Source organism: Leptonychotes weddellii, chromosome 1 (genome assembly GCF_054177405.1).
Source record: "Leptonychotes weddellii isolate Sample4059 chromosome 1, ASM5417740v2, whole genome shotgun sequence".
Lineage (NCBI taxonomy): Eukaryota > Metazoa > Chordata > Mammalia > Carnivora > Phocidae > Leptonychotes > Leptonychotes weddellii.
In genome coordinates, this window is record NC_138369.1 from 96,480,613 (window position 1) to 96,500,676 (window position 20,064).

The following is a 20,064-nucleotide window of genomic DNA, read 5'->3' on the forward strand; positions in this document are numbered from 1 at the left end:
CATACCCTCTCCTAAATGAATCACTGGCAAGGTGAACAAGACTACCACAATTAGTTTAAACCAAGCAGGATTATGATAATGGAGTTCTGATGGCCAGGAAGAAAGCTGCAGTGCATGTCTAGAAGGTAACCAGTAATGCTTGCTAATGTGGTAGAGCATTCATGATGCTTTGAAAAGTTAGGACATGAGCAAGGCCAGTTGAACTTGATGACCAAGTTCAAGACATGAGGAAGGCTATTTGTGGTGGACAGAATAGTAGTACCCAAAGATTTTCATGTCCTAATTCCTGGAGTCTGTGAGTATATTACTCTATATGACAAGAGGAACTTTGCATATGTGATTAAGGATTTTGAGAAAGGGAGATTACCCTGGATTATTCAGGCAGGCCTGATGTAATTGCAGAGATACTTATAAGAGGAAAACAAGAGGGTCAGAGTCACAAAAGTAGTTGTGAAGGTGGAAGCAATGTTTGGAATGTTGTGATTTGAAGATAGAAGAAGGGGGCACAAGCCAAGGAATGCCGGTAGTCTCTAGAAGCTAGAAAAGGCAAGGAAACAGATTTTCCCCTGGAGCCACCAGAAGGAACACAGCCCTTGTGATATCTTGATTTTAGGACTTCTTACCTTAGAACTGTAAGATAGTAAGTTTGTGTTGTTTTAAACCACTAAGGTCTTGGTAATTTCTTATAGCAACAATAAGAAATTAACACACCAGTGTGGTCAGAACCTAATGAGGATTCTGGATTTATGTGGAGGGCAATGGGAAACTATTAGAGGATGTTTGACAAGAGAGTGAACTGCTCTGATTTGTTTTATTTATTTTTTTATTATGTTATGTTAATCACCATACGACCTGATTTGTTTTAAAGGGTCAGCAAGGCAGCTACCTGGAGAATGGACTAGAGTGGGAGTACAAGAGCAATCAGGGAAACCGGTGGGAGGGTGTGAGTTCATGCAAGTCAGAAGTGACTGGTTGAGTGTAAGGCTGTATGTAGTGTGGAGATGGAGAGAAATATGTGTCAGTTCAATCTGACAGGATTTACTGGTAGAGTGGATGTGACTGGGGAGCAAGAAGACTGGAAAGGAAAGAATAAAGGATAGGATTTGGGAATTTTCAGCATCAGGGTAGACAGTCGAGAGGCACTAGAGCAGGTGACTATGAGCCTTGACTCTAGATCCAGACGGCTTCCAGCACCACTATTTAGTAGTTATGTCACCTTAGGCATGGTACTAATCTCCCTAGTCTCAGTTTTTTCAACTATAAGAAGGAAATAAAGGTTACCTTGTCATTATGGCGTTGGTGTCATTAATTGATGTGGGAAAATCGTAGAAGAGAGGGGGTGAGGGTAATAAAAAGCTATGCTTTTGATGTATTAGATTTAGAATGCCTTTTGGACAGCAAGGTGGAAGTATCAAGGAGACAGTTTGAAAATGGTTATTTCATATGAAGCAGTGGAATGGTATGGAAACTTGCCTTTTTTTAAAGATTTTATTATGTATGTATGTATGTATATATGTATGTATGTATTTATTTATTTATTTATTAGAGAGAGAGTCAGAGAGAGCACAAGCAGAGGAAGGTGCAAAGGGAGAAGCAGACTCCCCACTGAGCAGGGAGCCTGATGCAGGGCTCAATCCCAGGACTCTGAGATCATGACTTGAGCTGAAGCAGATGCTTAATGGAATGAGCCACTCAGGCACCCTGAAACATGCCTTTCAAATTAAGAAAAATATCCAATTATTTCACCTTATTTCCTTTATGTTTGTTTAGCAAGGGCCTTTCTAAAGGCTTATTCCAAGCAGTTGAAGAGAAAGGATTGACACTATTTGCTGAGAGTAAGGAAGGAATGTAGTGTTGAAAAAGATGTAGACTTTCTTTCTATTCCCTCCAATTCCCCTCTCCCCATCCTAATGAAGGTGAAGATAGCAATTGTGTCATGAGGGTAAACCATAGAAAGAGTGGTTTAACTGGCATGGGCGTGGGAGCTGACCATGGTGAGGGGGAATCCTTGGGACGGTAGGCGCTCTAGATTAATTGTCCATATAGTTAGCAAAATAACCACTAAAAGAAGTTCTACTGTCCCTGCCTCTAGATTGGAAAAGTTATATATGAGTCTGAACATAGAGTGAATGTCATGGTGAGGATGCTGTACCTCAAAGCATTTTTAAAAGTTTTTATTTTAATTCCAGTTAGTTTATATTAGTTTCACATGTATGATACAGTGATTCAACAATTCCATGTATCACCTTGTGCTCAAAGCATATTTTTTTTTAGAGAGAGAGAGAAGTGTGCAAGCAGGGTGGGGGTGAGGGAGAGGGAGAAAGAATCTTAAGCACACTGAATGTGGAGCCCAGTACCGGGCTCAGTCTCATGACCCTGAGATTATGACCCAAGCTGAACTCAAGAGTCCGACGCTTAACTGACTAAGCCATTCAGGCACCCCTCAAAGCATTTTTTAGAGTAACATTTTTGTTTGATTTCAAAACAAATATACAAAACTTGGAAAATACAGGAATATGCAAAATAGAACATCATAGTTGTATTTTGATAAATCCTGTAGTCCTTTTTCTTTTTTTTTTTTAAGATTTTATTCATTTATTTGAGAGAAAGAGAGTGAGAAAGAGCATGAGAGGGGAGACGGTCAGAGGGCGAAGCAGACTCCCCACTGAGCAGGGAGCCCGATGCAGGACTCGATCCCAGGACTCCAGGATCATGACCCGAGCCGAAGGCAGTCGCTTAACCAACTAAGCCATCTAGGCACCCTCCTTGTAGTCAGTATTTTTTCTAAGAACTTTTTCTTAAAGTCTTCTTTTTATAAGTAATGTGTATTTTAACATGTTTTCACTTAGTGATATAATGTATCATTTTCAGTTAGTGATAAATATGACATGTTCTAAAAAAAATATTTTCCATGTCATTACATGATACATTTATAGATAACTATTAAATGGCTATATAGTATTTCAATGTGTAGATGAATCATAACTTATTTACTAAGCTTTTGTTTTTTTAGAATTTCTAAATTTTTCACTTTTATAAGTAAGGTACTTTGAAATTCATATAGATAAATCTACTCACACACAAGTATTTCCTTTGGATAATTTTTGCTAGAATCAAACTTAAATAATTTTAATGCTTTTAATACATAATGACTCATTGCCTTCCAATAAGATTATACTGATTTATAATCTCAGCAGTATTTGTACATACTCATTTCTCCACTTCCTAGCTAATAGTGGGTGTAATAACTAAAAAAAAGTACTAGTTTGATTGATGAAACATTTTACTCCTGCATATTTGACTCTGAATTCTTTCTTTTGTGACTCACCTGAGCATAATCTTTGCCCACTTTTCTAATGGTATGTCAGTCTTTTCCTTATTGCTTCTTTTCTAATGATTTATTCAGAAATAACTTACAAAAAGTTGTAAACATAATGATAGTACAGAGAGCACCGAAATAGCTTTTACCCAGATTAACATTTTAACCCATTTGCTTTCTCTCTCATCCTTTCCCTGGCCCCCTCCTCTCTCTCTCTCTCTCCCTCTACACACACACACACACACACACACACACACATTTTTCTTTCCTGAATCATTTGAGGATAAGTTACATACAACCTGACGCTTTACCGCTAAATACTTTAGCCTGCCTTTCCTCAGGATGGTGATACTTTACATAAGCACAGTAATCTGTGTCATAAATTTACATACAGTACTTTAATCTACCATCCATATTCTAATTTTGTTAGTTGGCCTTTATAGCATTTTCTCCTCTAGTATAGGACTAGTAGAGTCAGCTTGTTTGGCATGTCTTTTTAGCCTCCTAATTCTGGAATATTTCCAGTTTATCTTTTTATATGACATTGGCATTTTTTGAAAACCCCTCAAACTTTTTTAAATAAAAATTTTCATTTTATGTTGGTCTAATGTTTCCTTTTGATTGGATTAAGGGCATGTACTCTTAGCCAGAAAACCATATAAGTGAGGATGTGTCCTTCTCAGGGTATGACCATCTGCCTGCCTTTATTTGGTGATAATTAATTTTGATCACCTGGTAAAGGTACTGCTCAATTTTTTTCACTCCCTTATTCCTGGGTTTTATTTTGTTGTTGTTGTTCCTTTTCAACTAGTAAGCAGTCTATAAGAGGCACTTTAAATACACTTTAAATGCTCTCCTCCTCATCAAAATTTATCCCTCGATACAGCATCCATTAATGATTTTACCTTATCTAAACTTTGCTACAGTGGTTGCTAAATGAAGATTTTTATGACTCCAGCCCTCCCTCCCCATTTATTAGCCCTCAGCATCCTACTTTAAGCAAGAGCCTCACTTCTTCTCATTATTTATTTATTTATTTATTATTGGTATAGACTGATAAACTCTTATTTTTTCAATGGTTTATAATTGATTACTGTACTGAATTGTTTTGATATGTAAGCTTATCTAAGCTTAGCCAGTAAGAGCCCCTTCAAGCTGCCTCCCGTGACATTGGAACATGGTTTCCTCATCTTTTATAAGCACTTCCTCACCTTCTGACATAACAAGATATCTCAGATATACTTACTCTGCCTAGTCTTGGAATCAGCCATTTCTCTGAGTACTCTTAGTTCCTTTGAAAAGAATGGCATTAGAGACCAAGATATAGGCTCTTGAGTATCACGCTCATGTGCTGCTTGATTCTGTTGATGGTTTCATGGGCTTATATATATGGCAGACATATCAAAGTATATATGTACTTCATTGTATGTCAACATGATACCTTAATCTATTTTCCAAAAAGTAGATAATAAAATAACATGTTTTAAAAAGACATTTTTTGCAAAAGAAAAAGTTAAACTAAAATATTGTGTTCAAAGATAAAACTTGGGTAATAAAATGCTAAAGAAAATCAAAGTAATAACAATAAAATTCATGAAAATGGTTATTTTAGGGAGGAGGGAGTTGGCTGTGACTGGGACCAGGGACATGAAGCTTCTAGGGTAGTTGGTCAGGTTTTATGTTTTTACCTAGATGGTAGTTATAAGAGTTTTCTCCTTATAATTCATTATATAATTGTTTTATGTAATTTTCCTATAGCTTACAATTTTATCATATTTTACAATAAAAAATGGTTTTAAAAATAAATGAATGTTTATGTTCATGATGCAAATAAATTATTATTTATAAAAAATTAAAGTCATTCTACAAGTAGGGCAAACTCATTGACAATCTAACATATAATTCATTGTACAGTTTTTAAGCTATTTTAAGGTACTTTCAGATAATGACTTATTAATAAGAAGCCTATACAAACTTAAACTGGAATATTACTCTTTCTTAATATATTAACTTTTTGAGTTTTGGTACAAAACCCAATTACATAAAATCAAGACATATGTTTATTTCAGTTTTGGAATTTCCATTTGGTTCATTTTAATGGTTTATTTTTCTGCTGAGATTTATCATCTTTTCACTAATTAGAGTGGATTTTTTTTTTTAATGTCTTTGAGCAGAATTATAACTGCTCTTTGAAAAATCCTTGTCTGCACATTTCAGTATCTGGGTCATCTCAGAGGCAGTCCCTATTAACTGTCATTTCTCTTGAGAATAGGTCATGCTTTTCTGTTCTTGCTTGTGTTGAGTAATTTTTATTATATTCTGGGCATTGTAAATATTATATTATGGAAATTCTGGATTCTGTTATATTTCTCCAAATACTATTGTTGGTGGGGGTGAGGGTGGTGCTGCTTTAAGCAGATCGTTAATTTGGTTGGCCTCAGACTGTAAACTCTGTCTCTGGGGCAACAGCTCAGATCTCTAATTCTTTTATCTTTAGACTGCTTGGAGTCTGCCCTGTGCATGTAGAGTTCAGGGCTCAGTCAGATGTGTGTGTAGGGTCTATCTGAGGTATTGGGACTCCTTTTTGACTCTCCTATTTTGAGTCACTCTTCACTTTTCAGCACTATGGTTGACCCAAACTGTGCTCTAGTTCTTTAGGCCAGACTATGTTTTCTTTCAGAATGTTAGTTCCCCTTCATGGTGCAGACTGGAGCCTCAGGTTTGAAATCATTAAAAACAACAACAACAAAAACAACACAAAAAGCCTGACCTTCATGCTGTCACCTCATTCCAAGTGTCAGCTTCCTTCCAGAAATCTTCTTGTTTTTGTTCACTTTCCAATGCCTTCAAATAGGGGTTTTTCTTTTTTTAATGTTCTGCAAAGTTTAGACTTTTTATTTATATGCAGATCAGTCTGATAGGGGCCTACTTAGCCATTATAGAAGTGACCCGAATATTTATTTCTTTAAAGAAATAATAATATAAAGATGCTAAGAAATTTCTCCTATGGATGAATAAAATAATGATATAGAAAAACACACTGTTGGACTAACAGATTAGGTTATTTTTTGGCAGAAAAAAACCCCTTGACTTCATATTTCTCATTTCAAAGAAGTATGCATATATAATTACAAATAGAATATAAAGGTAAGAAAAGTAATAAAGGAAAAACATGTTTTTAAAAAGGGAAAACATTTATACTTGAACTATTTTGAAATAAAATATTTTAACCTCTTTTATATTATTCTAGGAATAAATCTAATGAAGCTGATGACTGTCAAAGAGAACTTAGAAAACTGAAGTTTGAATCCATTATTTCTGAGTCACGGTATACATTGCAAATTTTTAAATTAATATTTTTAGTCATTGAATTTGAAACCATACTCTAAGTAACATTTTATTTGTTATGTACTTAGCTTTTCTTATTGTATTATTTACATATATAATACCTAATTCATGTTTATAATATTGTGAAGTTGTTCATTGATTTTTGCCTCTGCCTAGATGGGGCAGTTTTAATATCACAGAACTATCCATTTTCTTAGTATTTTAAAAATTGTTCTTTAAAGTAAAAATTAGGGCGCCTGGGTGGCTCAGTTGGTTAAGTGACTGCCTTCGGCTCAGGTCATGATCCTGGAGTCCCTGGATCGAGTCCCGCATCGGGCTCCCTGCTCGGCAGGGAGCCTGCTTCTCCCTCTGACCCTACCCCTCTCATGTGCTCGCTCTCTCTCATTCTCTCTGTCTCAAATAAATAAATAAAATCTTTAAAGTTAAAATTATAGTCTTTAGCGTCAAGTGAGATTTTCATATATCTTTGATAAACATAAAGATCTAGTGTCTAATGTGTATTGGTGGGTTTTTTTTTTTATCCTGTACCATTTTAGGCATAACAGATTGCTTAAAGAGAAAGAGGATTCTTTAATGGCTTGTCAACAAATACATAAAACTTTACAGGAAGAACTGACTGCAAAAGAAAGGCAGGAAGAAGACATAAAAAGAAGAATTAACCTTGCAGAAAATGAACTACAGATAACCAAAACTCTTCTGACTCAGACAAAGGAAGAGGTTGTAACACTGAAAAATGAAAGGTGCAGTCCCCAATAATTTCTTCCAAAAATATTTCATTTAAGTCAATATTCCATATATATTTGAAATACCAAGGTCTTACATATATTAATGACAGTGAAATCACGGCATTAAAGAAATATTTCACAGGAAAGGTCATCACATCCCACCACCTCATTTGACAATGATTAAACTGAAATCAAATTGGTTAAATGACATGCTTAAAGTCACATAGTTAGTGGAAGTGGAGATGGAATACACATTGCATTTGCTGTTAGATTTTTATTGAAAAGTATCAAAAAGACATGTGTGATCTTATACTACTGAATTTCACCTGGGCCAGTAATTGGTGGATTCTATCATTTTCCAACAGAAAAACATCTTTTTGTATCACTTTTTCCTTTTATTACCTCCTACGTTTCTTCTCTGTTACTTATCAACACCTCTTACTGAGGACTCTCCACAAAGATACCTCTTACATTCAGGTAGTAAAGGGAAACTAAAAAGCATGTTCATTTAGCCTTCCTAGATATTGTCATTCAGTTAATTTGTCTTTAAATTAACCTTACTTGTATTTAATTTCTCAACCCCAGTTTCTTTCTTTTTGTTTTCATTTGCCTGGTATGTGTTTACTCATTCTTTTTGAGTTCTTTAGTTTTAAAGGCATATCTGATATATAACACACATTTGGGGCTTTTATTTTATTAGTTTTTATCAAATCTGGGAGTCTTTAATGGGAGATATTATCCCATTTACATTTATCAATATAACTCTTATATTCCGGAAGAACACAAGTTCCATAAGGCAAGAATTTTTGTCTTATATTACTCTCTCTGCACAGAATGCAAAATTAGCTATTTGTTTTTCATTCTTCCCAGAATTTTTTTAATTTATTTTTTATTTTGTTAATTTCATTTTATGAGTATTAGACCAGTTTCTAACTTAGAAGATTTATAAACTTTTTTTAGTTCTTTACAAAGGCAGCTATTTGCTCCCAGAGGAAAAGTCTGGGAGTGGGTAGCAAGCAGCTTGGATTTAAGTTAATTGTCTTAGAACTTTCTCATCAACTCTTTGCCCTGGGTTACATCTGTCTCTACTCCAGGCTAGAAGGAGTTCTGTCCAGTTCATAGGGGAACAAGTCTTATCTCTGGTCCATCCTGGGATAAGATGAACAACTGCAATGCTGATTGCCACCCATGATTTCCTGACTCAGCCATACCAACAACCTGCCTCTTGCAAAGATGGTATACCTTATAGTTACATGACTCTTCATTCCACCCCACCACCTCTGCCATTTCACAATTACATAGTCACTCAGCCCATAGCCTATTAGAAGCAGCAATTTCATAAGCATGAAATTTGCAAGGGCCAAGCTTACTAATAACAAGAAGGAATGGCAGCTAAAAGATTGGTCATGCATAAGAAGAAAAAAAACTATAAATCCAAACAAAAACTTGAAAAGCATTGCAATTTGACCCAATATGCAATAGAGACAGCCTAACACACATCAATAACTTTGAGTGTTCCTATATTTATAACACGGATTAATAACTGATGGCCATCATGATGACCTTGAGTGAGAAAAATAAAAATTAGCTTTATACTCTACATTAAAATGTACAGAATCGTATGTACGAGGACACCAAGAAAGAAAGAAATTTTTAAAAATCTTCTGCTTATAACTTTGGTTATCTGAGTAATTTTCTTATATTCCTGTATTACCTAGAATACCCCACTTCTAATGGTGTCAGATTAATTAGGTTTACTCATTTATCAGAATGAATGCCATCTTCTTTACAGTGGTCATTGAAAAGATCCTGTCTTTGCTCAAACATTTCTGGAACTCTTTTCTGAGGATTGACTTAAGTGCATATGTTTTAGAACAGTCTCTGTATGATGAATCTTTGCCCTTTAGGAATTAATTTGATTTTAAAAACCATCTCAGTAGGTTCAGTGAAAGCAAGTCCAGTGAACATGGTAGGAAGTCAATCTGGGAAATACCGTGTGGAATAAAAAATAAATTGTATTTTTTTTTCTATGCTCAGTAAATTATCCCTTGCTGCAGTTTGAAGAAGGCAGTCTTATGAGTGTTTTGAGGATTGATGGCATCATTAGAATAAATATAGAACTTCCTTGGAGGATTGCTTTGAAAAACATGCTCACCTGGATGTATATGTTTTGCCACATTTTAAAGACATTAAGTATGGTTCTAATCTTAACCTTCTGTTGTAACTGTTGAATGAGAAAGATAATTTCTTTAAGTTTTCAGAGAATAGAGACATCACTGAACTACTACCTTCTCTTCTTCTCCCCTTTTTTTTCTTTCATATACTTGCCCTGTTTCCTTCTTTGCTCTTTACACTTTAGTCTATCCAAAAGCAGGCATGGTATTACCTCGTCATTTGGTGACACTAAGTTTACTATCTGCCACATAACAAATAAAAATGTGCTATGTACCAGTAAGTTATCATACTATCATAGGATTACTCCTAGACATAACCCATTGTCCTTTTTCTTTGTCCTAGGCCACTTTCAAGTTTTGTCTGCCTTGTCCTCTATTGTATCCTCAAAGTCTAGCATGTATCCACTCAATAAATATTTGTTGAGGGAATGAATGACTTGCTATGGGTAATTTAGTCAGTCAACAATTATTTGTTGAGCATTTACTGTATGCCAGGTACTATGTACCCTGGGGATATAATAGTGAATCTGAAACATCCCTGTCCTCAAGAAGCTTACATTCTAATGAGATGCATAGTTAAAAAAAAAAAAGTAAAGAGCTAACTAGAATAATTACAGATTGTGATAACGGATATAAAATAAGTAAAAGGGTATTGTAGCAGAGACTGATAGGAAGGGGCCTGATTTGGAAAGAGCAGTCATAAAAGTGACTTCCAAGATGATACACAAAGGAAGACAAGTAAAAGTAACTGGGCCAAAAGCCAGGAAGAGCTTTATAAGCAAAGAACAAACTTGGTGAGTTCTCAGAAATGGCAGTATGACTTTAGGCCTAGCAAGTGTGAGTGAGACAGGCGAGGACCAAACCATGCAGGGTCTCCTAGGCCTTTGGGAGTTGGGTATTATATACAGTGCAATGAAAAGAAACCATTGAGGGGATTTAAGCAGAGGAGTGACCCTGTGGAAAGATCATTCTGATGCTGAGTGGAGAAGGTATGGCAATGGGCAGTGGGAACAACTCAGGTCATTTATTGTTTTGATATTAATGAAAGGACTTTATGTATGGTTAAGCCTAACAGACATGAGAAAAATGAAAATCTTCAGCTCCCACCCCTTGCCAGCTTGTGCTGGGTTATTTAAATGTCTGTACCAAGTGGATAGTGGCAAAATAGCCAGGGTTTACTCCATTTTGAGCCAAAAGGGATATATGAAAGCCAAGTTAGGGGCACCTGGATGGCTCAGGCAGTTAAGCATTTGACTCTTGATTTTGGCTCAGGTCATGATCTTGGGTCGTGGGATGGAGCCCCCGCATTGCATCCGGCTCTGCTCTCAGCAGGGAGTCGTCTTCTCTCCCTCTCTCTCAGCCCCTCTCCCCATGCACTCTCTCTCTCTCTCAAATAAATAAATCTTAAAAATAAAAGAAAGCCAATTTAAAAGGATATTTTGAAGAATAATGACCTTTTGGAAGCTTTTGACATTTCTGTCCAAACCTACCTGGAAACTTTTGTTGACAAGCCAGTCAAAGAATCCTCTTTCTCTTTAAGCAGTCTGTTATGCCTAAAATGGTACAGGATAAAAAACAAAACAAAAACACCAAAACACATTAGACACTAGATCTTTATGTTTATCAAAAATATATGAAAATCTCATTTGAAACTAAAGACTATAATTTTAACTTTAAAGAACAATTTTAAAAATACTAAGAAAATGGATAGTTCTGTGATATTAAAGCTTCCCCATCTAGGCAAAGGCAAAAATCAACGAACAGCTTCAAGATATTATAAACATGAATTAGATATTATATATGTAAATAATACAAGTCTTCCTTTGACAGCTGGGGCAACCTGTTAACCTGCCCCCTTTCTGTCTCTGTTTGGTTCTTTTCCATCCCCTCCTGACCACAGACATTCCTTAAGGTTCATGCATGGTCTTGGCTTTCCTCTCTCCGCTTTCTTCCCTTTAGTAGTAACCTGTCTCTCAACTGAGCAAGTTTCCCTGTAAAGCTTTGCTTTGAAGTGCCAATGGGACCTCTAAATAGAGGTGTTCCTAAGCAGTTGGAGATGTGAAAAGTCCCTCCAAAGAAGTGATAAAGATACTGATAACACAGAGGTTCTTGTTCAGTAGCACTGGGTGGTGCCTGGAAATCTGCCACACAGCAATGTCCCAAACCACCATCACAGAAGGACTTGCAACCAACCAGGCTGCCAGATGTGCTCTCCAAAGGCCAAAGCCCAGGTTGCTCCCAGTGACGGTGTGTGCTTCCGTAAGCTCAGGCAGTCTCACATACATGCCGCCCCTCCCTCCCCTCTCCTGATACAGAACCCCCGCCAAAGCTCCACTGGGACCGTGATGAGAAAGGTGCAATTTAGATGCTATGTAGCTTCAGAAGAGGAGAAAAGGATGATGTAAAAAGCCAAACCTGACCCTAGGAAAAAACTGGTAGAACTGAATTTGGGGCAGGAGAGGAATTGGTAACTAGGAAGTAGTTGAAGTATTAGGACAAATCTACTTAATGATGCATTGCTCTCTCCGCCACACTCAGGAAGCTCTATTAGGACAAGAGGCTCCACTGGACGGAGGAAAAGTAGGTCCTTCGAGATCACGGATGCTGAGGGTAGAGGTCTGGCCAGCTTGGTCACAGACACACTGAGGCTGGAGAGAGAGGTCTCCTTGGTGGATGAGGAAGGATGCAGCCAGGCACAGTGGCCAGCGCCAGAGAAAAGGGCAGCTGTTTTCTCAATTCTATACAAAGAGCTCTCTGCTCTCCTGCTTCTGGGCTAGAGGGGCTCATCAGCCAGAGCCAGAACTCAGCCCAGACTGTGAATTTGTGACGGCGCTTCAGGCCTATAGTGGATTAAATAGGGTTCTGTGGGCTGGCCTGCAGGCCTAATGCCATTTTTATAGAAAAGTATTTCTATGGTAAAATGTGTTTGGAATTCCCTATAACCAACTTACAAATAACATTTTATAAGGACATATGTGTTTAAGCTTGGAGACTGCCCACATATAACACTTAGAGAAATTTATGCGCTAACACATGGGCTACAACCATAGTGCCGAAACACGCAGCTGTCTGTAATAGCTCTCATACTCTATGCATTCCCAAGAGCTGTATTAGCACCATCTTGGTACATTCCAAGAAGAACTATAGGAAAATACTTATTCGACTGACTTGCCAATAACAGGATGGAATTAGTGAAGAGCATTGTTGGAGGAAAAGCTTAGTTGTAACCAAAGTTATGTGCAAGTTGCTTATGTGTTATTTCTTCTGTGAAATAAATAATATATGTCTGTATCTCTTTGTCTGTCTAACTCTTTTTTATTTTTTTTAAGATTTATTTATTTATTTATTTGAGAGAGAGAGAGAGAGAGCGAGCACAAGAGGTCAAGAGCACAAGAGGGCGCACAAGCTGGGAAGAGGTAGAGGGAGGGAGAAGCAGACTCCCTGCTGAGCAAGGAGCCCGATGCGTGGCTAACCCACTGAGCCACCCAGGTGCCCCTCTTTATCTATTTTAAATGAAGTTTTCTTAAGTGCTCCCTGTCCCTCCAGAAGGGTATCTTATAGGCTATAAGTAAGGGTTTTATTCAACCTCCCTCACACATGTAACCTTAACTTCTTTTAAATTCCCAGGTCCTCTCCTTTCTCCCTTTGTCTTTGGTTTTTGTTTGTTCGTTTGTTTTTAACTGAAAGCTACAAACCCTCACCCAGGAAGAATATATACAAAATCTAGCAATTTATTTTTCAGGAGTTTCAGAGCTTCCTGCTTTCCTGTATATGACATGACTCCATAATTAAACATGCGTGCTTCCTCATGCTCTCTTTCCCCTTTCTCCTTTTCCCCCTACCCCGCCTCCCTCAAACTCTCTCACACACAATCCATAGGTATCACAGTTGTGGGGAGCCCCCTAAGGGCTTCTGTGATCATGTCCTGAGTGAGATGCATCCTTTTTTTTTTTTTAAGATTTTATTTATTTATTTGAGAGAGAGAGACAGAGATAGTGAGAAGAGAGCATGAACAGGGAGGAGAAGGAGAAGCAGGCTCCCCCCTGAGCAGGGAGCCCATATGATTGGGAGCTCGATCCCAGGACCCTGGGATCATGACCTGAGCCGAAGGTGGGTGCTTAACCGACTGAGCCACCCAGGCGCCCCATGAATGAGATGCATCCTTATGTAGCACTCAGTGTAAGGGATCAGAGTAAGGGATCTGAAAACCAATCAGGACTCTGCTGTCCTTGCCACATGCCCTAGGGGAAGGAGCTCAGTTTTCTTGCATAAGTATGCTATTCCCTTCTTCCCTTATCAAGCCTTCTGTCTCTAGGTCTGACCCCAGCCAGAGGGAATATCATCTCTAATTTACCAACCCAGAGGAGAAGTCATTTCCAGATTTGCCCAAAGGCACTGGTTAGCAGAGTTGGGAACCTTCACCTGTGAAGCAGGTCATTTTCCACATTTTTCCACATTTTCTACATAAGGAAAGAGGTTAAGCAAGGCTAAATCTCTCACTCAGGGTCACATAATTGGCAAAGACAGAATGCAAGCTCTGCTGTGTCTAACCTCATTACCCTTGTTCCCTCCACTACAGTTCACATAGTTCCCTCAGCATCTGTCTTGAAGGGCTGTTTTGTCAGCTCCTCTCTGTGTGACTTCTTTCTCAACCAGTTGTAACACTGAGCTTTCAGGGGACTCTGAGCCCTGGGGGAACCCAGAGTGCTCCCTTTGTGTCTCCTCTCCCCGCCCCCTCACTTTTTTACCCCACCTCTCTACTCTTTCAGGATTCTTCCATTCACTCAATAAATATAAGATGGTGACTTTTGTCTTCTATTCACTAGTGTCTTGACAAAATGAGAAGTGGAGGTATATCTTCAGAATAATAGAGTAATAACATTTCATAGCACATTCTAGAAGAAGAGAAGCTTAGTGTTTAATTCCTTTAATGAGGCTTGCCATATTTTCGAGAAGGTTAAAAAAAATGAGAAATGTAGACTATAAAAAAGGATTCAGAAGCAGTGTATAAAGGGTCTGTTACCTCATGGTACTGTGGCTTAAGTATAAAAAAAAGTAACTTTAGAGTTAGGCAAATAGGTTTAAGTCTCAACTTGACCAGTATCAAATTTGGACAACTCAGCGACTTTAAGGCTCATTTTCCTTATTTGTAAAATGGGGATAGTAATAATAGCTATCTTCTCATGAAGACTAAAGCTGGTTGGCTCATGAAACTAAAGTTGGTTAAAGTAATAATAGCTATCTTCTCATGAAGACTAAAGCTGGTTGGTTCATGAAACTAAAGTTGGTTGACATTAGCAGGCTAATATTGTGCCTGGTAGGTTGTAAGTGCTTGGAAAATGTGTTCCCCCTCTTTTCATCTTTTCTTAGGTTGCTAACTCCTTAAAGCATCCTATCTTATTAATGTTTATACCCTGCACTGGTGATGTAGCTATTTATTCAATGTCTGTCGAATTCAATATTATCTGCTTTACTCTTCAAGTTGTAAAGATTAGTTCGTGGAGTGATTCAATTTGGATGCTATCCTATTAGTTGAAAGCACTATGAAACAAAATGTTTTAAGTAACATCATTCTAAAATAACAAACCTTATCATTTTTTTTTTTCCAAGACTCACCTCTTTCTCTGATTTCCTATCTATCAACAGCTCTCAGAACAAGAGGCTGGCCAAACTTCTTATGATACCACAGAGTTAACTGCTTTTAACTAAGGCAAGAGTTGTGGCAAAATCAAAATTATCTCTTTGACTGACAATGTGAAGACATCTCTAAAAGAACAACTTGTGAAATAGAATTTAAAGCTGTCGTTTGGCATTATGGTTTGACATTTGTTTGCAGTTACGTTTTTAACTACAATTAAGGGAATCTAGATTTTTGCATGTATATAAGAAATTAGATTCTCATTTTCGTTTGGGTCTAAGAATCGAAAAGTTAACATTTTTAAAATAAATACTCTTAATTGCGAGAGATCCTAATTTGCCTGTTGTGCCAACTCCAGAAGTGTTATTTTTAAACAATATTTCATGAAATTGCAGGGGAGAGTGCTGCAGATAGCCACACCTCCCTCTCAAATAAAGAAAGCAAAGGCAGCATAGCACTGCAGAAAGCTCAAGGCTGGTATGAGCTTGAGCCAGCATTGCTTATGAATTGTGTCACTTTAGATGGTCATTTTCTACTTTAGGATCTTGTTTCTTCTAATATTTAGGCAGTTGCATTAGTGTATTACCCCAAAAATGGGAAGAAAGAACCACTATATCCCCAGAGACTAAAACAATGCCTGACACATAATGGGCACTCAATAAGTATTTGCTGGATAGATGGATGTATGGATGAGAATTTAATCCGAATGAAACCATGATTGCATGATTTAAAATTCAAAAGCTCCCAGTGTTTCTCTCAGGTCCAGAAAGCTTCTGACTTACCAAAAATCAGAGGTGGGAATACAGTCCAAACTCCTAGATTCTAGTGATAATCTTCTTTATTAGATTCTTAGTAAAATCCAAATTTAGGACCTAAATCTGGTTACAGAGTTTCCTGTAACTCTAAAGCATCTTTATCTCTAGAACTGGTTCTGAAGAGGAAATTAGATGTCTATATGATATTAAAAAATGGCTACATATTTTCAGCTTTTTATAACATGGAGAAACATGGAATATGCATCTAACAATGTTTTATTTCTTATCATTCCTCTAGATTTCTAGCAGAAAGGCTCACAAGAGTCAAAATTGATCCCTTTTAGTTTCTTTCAACACAAGCTTTTTTTTTCATCATCAGTGTCTTAAAATGGTTTTGTATTCCTGAACAATGTGTAAGCTCTTCCATGGGTATAGCGTAAGTGTGATTTTTGTTTTTGGAATTGGGATTATCTTTTTCACACATATTATCATCTCTGTTTACATTACTCAATGCCCATTTCATGCTAATCAGGGGAAGTATTTGTATAATCACATATAATTATTCTTTCTGCCTTGTCCCACTATAGAATCACACAAGAGTCTTAGAGTCTGGGTCAGAGGCTCAACAGGTATCAAAGAAATCTGAAAGTCCTTCTCATTTCTATACTCATAAATGTCAAGCAAACTTACCACTGCAGACTTTAAGTCCATGATTTTTAAAAGAGTTCATTCAAAACACCTTATACTTTGTGGAAATGTCATAGGGAACTTCATAACTCTGAAAATTCAGTGAATAATTATCACTTCATTAACATTGTTTAAATCTTGGCCTACTATATTTTAGCATCTATAATCTACTAGACTTTCAGTTTTTGTTCTAAAAGGAAACATATAACAGCAGTGGTGTTTTGCACTCGGTCCATGAGAGGAATGTATATGGAATGGATTCCACTTTTGGTTGTATCTAAATTATAGTTGTCTCCAGAGAGACTGAAATTTGAGCATCTCAAATACTCAGCAACACCCATTTTACAATAAAGGTAACTTCTAGTGTACTGACAGGCACCCATCTGGAAATGCTTGTTGGAATTTTCTAATCAGTAAGACCTCTTTTCAAATAGGAAACCAGGCTTAAGAAATAAAATGGACCAAATTGCCAAGACTGTGCTGTCTACTACCTCTAACAAGTGCATGGCCAGCCACATCCATTCTGTATACTAGTGTGTTTTAAAAACCAGGTCAAGTGCTACTCAGTTTCCATCGACTGCTGTTCCTTATTTGATTAGGTTTACTATTATAAGATTCTAATCTCATACCTAAAGTTGTATAATACCACTTGAAGGTAGACCGTGGCATTAGTTTTCTATTGCTGCTATAACAAAGTGCCCCAAATTTAGTGGCTTAAAACATCACAAATTTATTACCTTATAGTTTTGCAGGTCAGAAGTCCAAACGAGTGTTAAGGGACTAAAATCAAGGTGTCACTAGGGCTGGTTCTTTCTGGAAGTTCCAGGGGAAAGCCCCTTCCTTGCTTCTTCCAGCTTTAAGAGGCTTCTGGCACTCTTTGCATCCTAGCCGCATGAATCCAATCTCTGCTTCCTTTGTCACATCATCATCTTCCCCCGCATTAATGTTCTCGCCTCTCTCATAAAGGCCTTGGTAATTACATTTAGGGCACAACCAAATAACCCAAGATAATCTCCCCATCTCAAGACTCTTAACTTGAATCACATCTGCAAAGTCCCTTTTGCCATATAAAGTAACATACAGACTCTGTAGATTAGGGCATGAATATCTTTGAAGGCAATCACTTAGTCTACTACAACTGTGATAAGTTAAAGATGGCCCTTATTAATCCTATAGCAACCACTAAAATAAAACTAAACAAAAGATTTATAGCTAAACAGCCAAAACAGTGGATAAAATAGAATCATAAGACATATGCAAAATCTAAAAGAAGGCAGAAAAAAGAAGGAAAAGGACACAACAGATGAGATAAATAGGAAACAAATAGCAAGATGATAGATTTAAGGCTAACCAAATCAACAATTGAATTAAATGTAAATTGTCTAAACATTCCAATTAAAAGGTAAAGATTATCAGATTGTATTTAAAAAAGTAAGATTCAGCTATAATCTGTCTATAGGAAGTTTATTTTAAATGTAATGACACAAATAATTTAAAAGTAAAACAATGAAAAAAATACACCAAGTTGACGCTAATCAAAAGAAAGCTGAAATACTATTGATATCATATAAAGTAGATTTTAGAACAAAGAATATTACCAGGAATAAAGAAATTCATTTCATAATGATGAGTGGATCGGGGCACTTAGGCGGCTTAGGTAAGGATCAGACTCTTGATTTTGTCTCAGGTCATGATCTCAGGGTCATGAGGTGGAGCCCCATGTCAGGCTTTGTGCTCAGCTCCATGCTCAGCTCTCCCTCTTCCTCTGCCCCTCCCCCCACTCTCACACACACACACACTCTCTCTAAAAAAAGAAAAGATTCAGTGCAATCACAAAATTCCAACACAACTTTTTGTAGAAATCAACAAGCTAATTCTAAAATTCACATGGAAATGCAAAGGACCTAGAATAATCAAAACAACTTTGAAAAAAAACCTAAATTGGGACACCTGGGTGGCTCAGTACTTAAGCTTCTGCCTTCGGCTCAGGTCATGATCCCAGGGTCCTGGGATCGAGCCCTGCATCAGGCTCCCTGCTCAGTGGGAATCCCGCTTCTCCCTCTCCCACTCCCCCTGCTTGTATTCCCTCTCTCACTGTCTCTCTCTCTCTCTGTCAAATAAATAAGTAAATAAATAAATAAATAAAACCTAAATGGTCAAAAGATCAAAGTCAATACCTGAATTCAAGACTTCTTATAAAGCTACGTATTTAATACAGTGTGGTACTAGTCTCAAGAAAGACAAATAGATCAGTGGAACAGAACAGAGAATCCAGAAGTAGGCACACATATATGGTTAATTGATTTTCTACATGGGTACTAAAACAATTCATTGGAGAGAAGATAGTATTTTGAAACCATTGGTATTAGAATAATTGTATATACATGTGTGAAAAATGAACTTTGATTCATACTATGAAATATATAAATTCAAAATATAGATCTAAATATAAAACCTAAAATCATAAATTTCTAAAAGAAGACATGGAAGAACAACCTTTATGACCTTGAGTTGGGCAAAGATTTCTTGGATTCAACACTAAAAGAACACTCCATAAAAGAAAAAAATAACCCTGATAAATTGGACTTCATTAAAAATAAGACTTCTGTTTCTTATAAAGACAGTTTAGAGAATGAAAAGACAAGCTGTAGACTGGAATAATATATTTACAAAATAAACATCTCATAAAAGACTTGTTTCCAGAATATGTAAAGAACTTTAGAAACTCCGTTATATGACCATAAACAACCTAATAAAAAAATGAATGAAAGATTTGAACAGATACTTCACCAATGAAGATATACAGGTGGTCAATAAGTACACAAAAAAGATGCTCAACATCATTAGTCACTAGGGAAATGCAAATTAAAGCCACGGTGAGATACTACTACACACTTTCATAATGTCTAAAATTAAAAAGTCTGAACATAACCGAATGTTGACAAGGACGTGGAGAAACGAATTCTCATACCCTGCTGGTTGGAATGTAAAACAGTATAACCTCTTTGGGAAAGTTTGGAAGTTTCTTTAAAAGTTAAGCATTACACTTACCTTGCTACCCAGGTGTTTTACTCAGGAGAAATTAAAGGGATTATCTATAAAAAAAACTTGTACAGAGGTATTGATAGCAGCTTTATTTGTAATAGCCCAAACCTGTGAAACAACCTATATGTCTATCAACAGGTGAGTTGATCAAGTAAATTGTGGTGTAGCCATACAATGAAATACTACTCAGCAATAAAAATGATGGGGCACCTGGGTGGCTCAGTCATTAAGTGTCTGCCTTTGGCTCAGGTCATGATCCCAGGATCCTGGGATCGAGCCCCGCATCAGGCTCCCTGCTCAGCAGGAAGCCTGCTTCTCCCTCTCCTATTCCCCCTGCTTGTGTTCCCTCTCTCGCTGTGTCTCTCTCTGTCAA

At 37.1% G+C, this 20,064-nt stretch overlaps 1 protein-coding gene across 1 annotated transcript in view; it reads left to right on the plus strand.

Annotated features, from left to right (window-relative positions):
• LEKR1 (leucine, glutamate and lysine rich 1) overlaps positions 1-20,064 on the plus strand; it is a 165,717-nt gene that overhangs the window by 109,247 nt on the left and 36,406 nt on the right. Inside the window, exons 8-9 of the mRNA XM_081828457.1 lie at positions 6,570-6,647; positions 7,204-7,407. Coding sequence (XP_081684583.1) covers positions 6,570-6,647; positions 7,204-7,407 — 282 coding nt within the window. The remainder of the gene's footprint in view (positions 1-6,569; positions 6,648-7,203; positions 7,408-20,064) is intronic.